Source organism: Salvia miltiorrhiza, unplaced genomic scaffold (genome assembly GCF_028751815.1).
Source record: "Salvia miltiorrhiza cultivar Shanhuang (shh) unplaced genomic scaffold, IMPLAD_Smil_shh original_scaffold_265, whole genome shotgun sequence".
Taxonomy (NCBI): domain Eukaryota; kingdom Viridiplantae; phylum Streptophyta; class Magnoliopsida; order Lamiales; family Lamiaceae; genus Salvia; species Salvia miltiorrhiza.
In genome coordinates, this window is record NW_026651512.1 from 179619 (window position 1) to 188671 (window position 9053).

A 9053-nucleotide genomic window follows, 5' to 3' on the forward strand; every position below is an offset into this window, starting at 1 on the left:
CATAAGGCCGGACTTGGCGGTACAACAGAAAAATGACATATGACTATTTCTATATTATTCTTCAAGAAAAATTTGTCAGAATTTTCTTTTTAGTTCGTTCACAAAAAAATTATCATTTTCATTTATATTAGTAATGTTCACATAATTTCACTCACATTTAAAGTGTTATTCTTAATTCACCAACAATTTCACTCATATTTTATTAAAACTTGTGCCGTCCACGATATGATAAATATTTTGTGAAGGGCTGGAGGGAGTATGTATAATAGCATATCCATCTCTAATATGATAATATTTTACTAATATAAATTAAAGCAATAAAATATTATCATGTGACGGGCGAGTGTATTACATAATATATATAATTTCTCATGATATAGACTAACAAAGTTATCTAAAATTGAAATATTTATGCTTAAAAAAAATGAAATTAATATCTTATACTACAAAATTTAATATATATATATTTTTTTAAATTGTTACAACCAAAGAAAGGAAAAAACCCACTCACACTTTAGCTCCTAGGGTGACTCGAACCTCCGACTCATTGGTTGGAGGAGAAGCGTCTTACCAACAGACTACGCTTCTATACATGCAATATTTAATTATATTGGCAACACAACCCAACATGATGATAAAATAATTAATCTTGATATGGCTTTCAAATTAAGAAAAGAAATAATTATTGTTAGCCATTATTTATTATTTTTGCATTTGAGACTATTCAATTTTTAAATATATATATATATATATATATATATATATATATATATATATATATATATATATATGCGTGTGTGCGCGCGCGTGATCTAAATCACAAATACTCCTGTGCAACTGATTTCCAGAATGACACTACTTCATTCGGAAAATGACACTTGAAGATCTTCAAGTGTCATTTGTATGTTGAAGTAGTGTCATTCAAAAATCAGCTGCATGTGAGAATGCCTCGATCTAAATATGTAGTACTAAATTTGTGAGATAAATTCCAACATTATAAGAAATATAATTAAGATTTCCTCAAAAAAAAAATAGTACTCCCTCCGTCCCATTAAAGTTGGCCACGTTCTTTTCAGCACGGAGATTAAGAAATTGAGTGTTATGTTTTAATTGAGTGGGGCCACTAAAATTATTGAGTTAATTAAGATACTTCTTCATCCTTTTACTCTCTTCATCCTGCCCACCGGCCACCTCTCATCCACCGCTCCCTCCTCCGGCGAAGTCGCTGCCATCACTGTAAAGAGTCCCCCATCTTCCGATCTGAAACCCAGCTCCAAGTCCAACTAAAAAAAAATGATACCAAATCTTGCCCAAGTCTATCTCCTCCAATCAGGTCCAAAATCCAGAAAAAATTATCCGATCAACCAAGGAAAATCAAGCCTCCTGTTCTCTGATTTGGGAAATCAACCAACGAATGGTGCAAAAAGAAAAAGGGTCGCACTCTTGCCGGAATTTACATAGACCAAGAAATGAAGCAAAAAAGAATTCACATAGACCAAGAAATGAAGCAAATCCAAATTTACACAGACGAAGGGGCAAGGGCTCGCACTCTTGCCGGAATTACAGAGACCAGGAAGGCGGCGCGACTCCGGAATTACAAAGGGTCGCCGCCACCCGCCGCCTGAAAGCCCTAGCCCCTAAATCGCGCCACCTCTCTAATTGGAGACGGAGATGCGAGAGATGAGAAAACAGAGGGAGATGTGACAGGCGGTGGTCTCGACGCAGACCAGAGAGGCGGCGGCGGCCGCGGCGCTGGCCAGAGAGGCGGCGGCCATGGGGGTCGCGGCGCAGACAGAGGAAGATGAGAAGAGATAAATTTGAGGCGGTGGCGTCCGGCCGGAGAAGCGAGTGACGGTAGCGGCCGGAAGAGCGAGAGGTGGCGACGGCCATGGGGGCGGCGTGCCGCTGGAGAAGAAGAGAGAAGGCGGCCATGGGTGTCTTTTGGGCGAATACAGAGAGAGGGAGAGAGACACGATATTATAGAGAGAGAAAGAGATGAGATATTTAATTAACTTAGAATCTTAATTAATTAAATTTAGTTTAATGGGTTTAATTAAATTAAATCTTTCCTATTTTAGAAAGTGGTCAACTTTAGTGGGACAACGAAAATGGAAATGTGGCCAACTTTAATGGGAAGGAGGGAGTATATTTTTTGACAGTATCAAAGTTACATGTATAATTACAATAAACTAAAAATATGAAACAAAAATTAATTGTGGGGTTAAAATTGCACACTAAGTAAGTAAAGTAAATGATAGTGGAAAACGAGTTAGTGTCGATTTTGATGATATATAAATGTAAAGAGGAAAAGTCGTTAAGATTTGGACGTCCATTTTCCGGTTTTCTTTGAATTGTTGATGACCCTTCTTCTTCTTCTTCTTCCTTCCATCATCAAATCGTAAGAACACATCCCTTAATTACGCACAGGAAATTAAGGGATAATTAATTAATTAATATATAATGGCGTACCGGAGGAGACAAGGTGGGATGTCAAGATCATCCACCTTCAAGGAGGAAAAGAAACCCCCACCCGATGAAGGAGAATGGGCCGCCACCTCCTCTCTCGCCGCTCAGGCCATCGCCGCCTCCACCGCGCACCGTCACTCCACGGTTAATTTTCTTCCCATATATATATATATATATGTATATACCATCTTTTTCATTTGTAATTTATGATCGAACACATGCATGCGATTTCTCCTTGATTGTTTTTATTTTTATTTTTATATACGAATATATATGGTGCACGTACATGAATATATATGATGTGTGTTATAAGGGACGATGTAAAATAATTTGATTGAAATATTTTGAGTTGATTAATTAGCAGATATATGTATGATGATGAACATGCAGGGAGGTCCTACGTATGACTACACGGCAATGCGAAGCTCGAACGAAACAGGGACGAGTTTTTGGGGAGTTCTTGCTAGAAAAGCTAAGGCCATTCTCGAGGATGATAACATTAACTCACACCCTGATCTTCTTCATTCCCATAAGAGACTAGACTCACCCAAGGCTCATAATCAGGTCTAATTCATTCCTATACTTATTATTAACATACCACTAAGTTGAGGTTTGAGATCGATATTTTCTGATTTCATTATCATCAAAACTAATTGCTTTACAAGGGTGAGTAGCTAGGAAACTAAGCATAAGGGAACTCTAGCTCTAACTAACTCCATAACAAAGTTTGTCAATAGCATAATATATTAATTCCATTCATGAATCAATACCTTGTATTATTATGCCAGATTCAACATTCTAAGAAACTAGACACTCCTATTGCTACTCCTACTTCTACTCCCGCCACGCTTGCTTCTTCCATGCGGGGCAAAACCTTGGAGGTAATATACATCTCGTCATCATCATCATATATATATCGATCCTTATTAATTAATTGATTAATATATATGATGTGTGTGTTGTTTGAATCCGGGGCGGGATAGGAAGGAGTTACAGGTGCGGAGAAGAAGCATGAAACTCGCAAAATACAGATAGTTAGAAAAGGAAGCAATCAAGGACACGAGGTGAGTGGAGAACACGGGAAATCAACAGCAGTTCCACCTAAGAATCCTACCACCCAAGAAGATCAGCTCAAGGCATCTCGCGACGTAAGGTTGCCACTGTGTGGAATGTTTTCAATCCTGCATTTCATTTAATTTGTATGATCTTGATGGAGTAAGCTAGCCCTAGGTAGCTTGGTTTTAATTAGGCTGCAGCTGGGTTTCATTACTATCACTATCACTATTATAGGTGGCCATGGCGACAGCTGCTAAAGCAAAGCTACTGCTGCGAGAGCTGAAAACAATTAAAGCCGACCTGGCCTTTGCAAAGCAGCGGTGCTCTCAGTTAGAAGAAGAGAACAAGATCCTCAGAGACGTTCGTGACAATAAGTGCGGCGCTAGTCCTGCTCACCACGACGACGACATGGTTCCATACCTGCCTACCTGCGTATTTCTTTATTTATTACTCCCTCCGTCCCATTGATGATGACTCATTTCTTTTGAGCATGGTTACTCACTGTGAGAGGAGGTGATTTACTTTTATGAAATAGGGACAGACTAAAAAGGAAAGTGAGTCATTATCAATGAGACGAGACGGAGGGAGTAATTGATTATTAATTGTAATCTAATGTAATTAAAACACACAGATTCGGAATCAGCTGGAGACGCTTCTGGCGGAGAAGGCCCGTTTGGCTCACGAGAACTCGGTGTACGCGCGGGAGAATCGGGTGTTGAGAGAGATCGTGGAATACCACCAACTGACGACGCAGGATGTGATCTACGTGGATGAGGGTAGCGATGAGGTTGCAGAAGTTCATCCCATCTTCTACTCTGCTTCGATGCCGGACTCCCCCACCTCTCCACCTGAATACGCTATCTCTCTCTTCAGAAGCGCTTCCGCCACCGCCCAACTCCGATTTGAATAAATTTCATTGCTTTAATTCATTTGCCATTTCTGTTTTTCATTGATTAATGGAGACACTCTCATCTCATTCAAAACATTCTTTCTTCATCATCAATTTGCATATCCAAAGGTGATCATATTCATATACATGCAGCTTAAGTTCATCATTAATTACTTACTTGTTACTTCTGTCATCAAACTCGGCTGATTAATTAGCTTTCGTTTGCTCAACAAGGAATTAAATGCGATCCAGCAACTATTAAGGTTACTCTTGTTAGATAACTTTTTGTTAATGTATTAATCATATAATTAATTAGTTAAGGGTGCGTTCTCTTTGGTTGTAAATTTATCACGGGAAAATGAAGGATAAACAAAATTTCCCTTTAAATCCTTCATTTCTTTTCCCACATTTCCTACTTGACCCTTACTCATTCCTCATTTACACTACAAAAGAGGGATAATATTATCCCTCCAAAAATGGTGTGATAATATTATCCCTCATTTGTAGTGTAAATGAGGAATGAGTAAGGGTCAAATAGGAAATGTGAGAAAAGAAAATAAGGATTTAAAGGATGAAATTTTGTTTATCCTTCATTTTCCCATGATAAATTTACAACCAAAGAGAACGCACCCTAAAGGAACAAATATGCATGAATCCCCAGTCACTTAAAATAAAATCATACAAAAGTGGTTATTTGATACGAGGATGATGGTGGTGAGGAGGATGAAGAGTGCGTTGCGAGACGATGGAGTCCATGCAAGAAAGGGCGTCCCAAGCGCAACTGCTCGCAAACGTCTAATTTGGCCTAAATCTAGATATAATTATCTTCTACTTCCTCAGTTTTTTATTAAGTGTCCCCAGTCATCAAAATACATACCAATAAAATAAGATATTTATATTTGTAACCTTAGTAATTATCATAATAAATGCATATGTACAACTAATTATTATATTCACACAAGTATTAAATAAGGATAAAGTAGGAAGAATGTTATAATTATACTCTCAAATTTTGAAATGGGACACTTATTAAGAAACAAAGAAAATAATAAAATAGGACACTTAAAAAAAATGGAGGGAGTATTTATTTATTTTCGTATTTTGTTTAGTTGTTAGTGGTCTGCTTCCTTATGAAGCCTTTAGTTGTGTTTCTTCCTCACGAAGCCTTATGCAATGGCGAGTATGCAGGAATGAAATTAAAAGGGAATGAAATGACAATTAAATGGAATGGAATGAAATATAAGATTCGCGTGATTGATATTTACAAGGAATAAATGGATATAAATAAAATAAAATTAACATAATAATAATAATAAAAATAAATTATTATTATTATTATTATTACTACTATTATTATTATTATTGTTGTTGTTGTTGTTGTTGTTATTGTTGTTATTAATATTTTAATAATATATATCATTATTTTATAATAATAATAATAATAATAATAATATTATTATTATTATTATTATTATTATTATTATTATTATTATTATTATTATTATTATTATTAGTGCCCTAAATTACCAAAAGTACAACTGTGTAATTTAAAAGAGTAATGTTATCATGATTGTTATCAATAGAATGTCAATAACATTGACGCTAACATGCAGCGGAAATGAGTAACACACATAAATACTTTTTCACGGATTATATAAATATATCCGTGAGTGTCTCAAGGCTAAATTCACTATAATCATCAACAATATATAGTACAGATTTAGATTTCTCTGGTAATTTATCTTTACATTTTAGTTGCCTAAGAAAAATCTACTTATCTACTCTCTCTACTAAAATGTTGAATCAACACAAAAAATCAAAATAGCTGAATAACAAATGTTACTCGAATAAAGACAGTCTGCTACGCTCCAATGTCCTCGATCTTCAATCCTTGCCATTGACTTTCCATCAATTAGTAAGCCTTTACAAATTGGTTGCCTAAGACTCCTCCGTCAAAGCAAGACTTGAAGAACTGGTGCCATATTTGCAACAAGACAAATGACGAGTTAGTTGTGAGCAAATGTTAGGTCGGTGAAAATGCATTCCCAAAGACATGGATAAGTCTAATGATCAAATGGCCAAGTATATGGAAAACATTGTTGGAGTTGATCAAGAAAGGAAGGATAACCGACGTAAGCTTAATGAGGAACTGCAAAAAATTGAAGTTTTAACGCACTCACAAATACAAAGAGCTGCAATGAAACTTGTTCGAGATCCAGATTTATTCAATTACTTTTTCACTTTTGATGTTGATTCTCAGAAAGAAATATTTCTAATTGAATTGCTTGGATAGATTAGTTTTAGATTATTTATCATCTAAAAATTATTCTTTACTTTAAATCTCACTACTCACATTATTTACGTTTTTATTTTTATCTATACTCTAGTTTTAATTAATTAAATTCGGATTATAGTTTTTTTTTAAACATTGATTTTGTGATGTATTGTGTGTGTGTGTGTTTTTATGTTATTAGTTTAATAATTTCTACTAAGTAAATTCAAATATAGATTTTAATATTATGACAAATATAAGATATTTTTAATGTTTGTTAATGGTAACTCAATTAATATTTAAATTTGAGTCAAATACAAAATTCAGAATCCTAATAGTTTTCTTATTTTTTCCAAACACTGGCAAGTAATCTGTCAGGAATCATATTCCCAGGATTCATATTCCCAGAAATCATATTCTTAGACAACATTACTTTCCTGCCAAACAAACAGGCCCATAGGTATTGTTATCTTAATTCTTAATTCAATCCCTATATTCAATTATTTTTTTAAAGTGATCCCTTTAGTATATAACATATATTTTATTTGATAATCCATATAGAATATATGTTAGTCATTTATAGTTTTCATTGTAGCTTGAGGGGCAATATGTTGTCTTTCTCTAGAACGCACAATTATTTGAGCACCCACAGATAACATGATAATTTTGTTTTAACCTATGGTCATATATGTGGGCTTGTATATAGTTAGGGGCCAATTGCGGCAACTAGGCGTTGTTCGTGATCGTATGTCAAAGGAAAACATTGCAGCTTTGAGGAGGTCTCATTTGCTAGATGTTGATGTCGAGCTGACATATTGTTTTGTTGATTTTCGCCCAATTGATTAGCGGATTGAAGATGGTAGGTATGACACCTACCCTCATATTCCCGCTTTCACAATAGCGTCTTTAAAGGCGTACCGAATTTGAGTTTTTCTGATATATATTTAGATTTTATAAATAATGTGATAATAGTAGTAGTAAATCTGAGTTGTGCCTGACGTTGGGTTTGTTGTACATTGTTTATGGAATTTTGATTGTGGAGGATAGGACGACATGGTGTTAGATCTTGGTTACATGCACTTAATGAATGATATTGAAAAGGGCCCGTCTTGCATGCGGCGGTCGCACTCCAGTGCGACGGGTCCGCCCCGATCCGCCCCCGACCCGACTCGTGCCCAAACTCGAAATCTTGAATCCTAAATTATTACATTTGTTTATAATAATTATTACTTTTAATAAGCATGAAATATACATTTGTTCGCACAAATGTATACTTATATAAATATAGATATTTACCTTCATTTAATATAAAATATTATATTTTCTAAACCCTAAATTCTATAAACTAAACCCTAAACCCTGTAAACTAAACCCTAAGCCTGAACACTAAACCCTAATAGGAGTATTTACTTTTAATAAGCATAAGATATACATTTGATCGCACAAATGTATACTTACATTAATATAAATATTTACCTTCATTCAATATAAAACATTGTACATATCAATAATTACTTTTTCTTAAGAGAATAATTATTTGATCAAATAATAATGTAATTATTTATGCTTATTAAAAATAATCATTGTTATAATAAAAAGTAATATTTGATATGGAGAAATGTAATGTTTCAAAAATATTATATTAATTGTAATTATTGTTGTAATAAAAATTATTTATTATTATAATAAAAAGTAATTATTATTATTATAAAGAAAGATAATGTTTTTAAAATATTACAATTTTCACCATATTGAACTTAACTACTTATATTAACATAAATATACATTTATATGAACAAATGTATATATTATGTTTATTAAAAGTAACAATTATTATAAACAAATGTACTAATTAGGAGCATGAGTCAAACCCACGCGGGTAAAGGTTCCCGGGTCAGGAGGGCGGGTTTGGAGCCGGGTCGACTCGTCGCACGCCTGTGCGACGGTCGCACCCAATAATCTGCGTATTGAAAAATTGTATGATTATCCTTGGGGCAAGGAGACGTATGACCAGCTTGTGCAGGGACGGAGCCAGGGGGTGCAGCCCCCTCCCAAATTTTGAGATTTTTTTTTAATTTATAAATTTATTTTTGAAAATATATATAAATATATGTCTTAACTTTATTATACAAAAGTTGATTTACTTGTTATATTCACCCATATATACTTAACTTAAGGATAATCGTGTTATTTAAAATTATATAATCTATTAAAATATCGTTCATTGTTATTATTATGCTTGTCTTGTAATAGAAAGTGTATGAAATGCCCAAAAAAAATTGTTTGTTATTTAGATTATACTTGTCTTTTAATAAAAAAATGCCTAAAATATACGAAATGTTAAAAAAAATTGTAGTGTTTTGAAATTAA

The 9053-nt window shown here is 34.2% G+C and overlaps 1 protein-coding gene across 1 annotated transcript; it reads left to right on the forward strand.

Moving 5' to 3' along the window:
• Positions 1 to 2317: 2317 nt before the first annotated feature.
• Positions 2318 to 4521, forward strand: LOC131003730 (uncharacterized). Its single transcript, XM_057930271.1, has 6 exons — positions 2318 to 2610; positions 2857 to 3030; positions 3255 to 3347; positions 3450 to 3614; positions 3757 to 3933; positions 4154 to 4521. Exons 1-6 carry the CDS (start codon positions 2461 to 2463, stop codon positions 4430 to 4432), a joined length of 1038 nt encoding a protein of 345 aa, XP_057786254.1. The 5' UTR covers positions 2318 to 2460; the 3' UTR covers positions 4433 to 4521.
• The last annotated feature ends 4532 nt before the right edge of the window (positions 4522 to 9053 follow it).

Excerpts from the sequence above, each read along its gene's own strand:
- LOC131003730 (XM_057930271.1), top strand. The coding sequence starts at position 2,461 with ATGGCGTACCGGAGGAGACAAGGTGGGATGTCAAGATCATCCACCTTC. Across the intron at positions 3,031-3,254 it reads CACCCAAGGCTCATAATCAG|ATTCAACATTCTAAGAAACT; the intron begins GTCTAATTCATT and ends TTATTATGCCAG. Across the intron at positions 3,348-3,449 it reads TGCGGGGCAAAACCTTGGAG|GAAGGAGTTACAGGTGCGGA; the intron begins GTAATATACATC and ends GGGGCGGGATAG.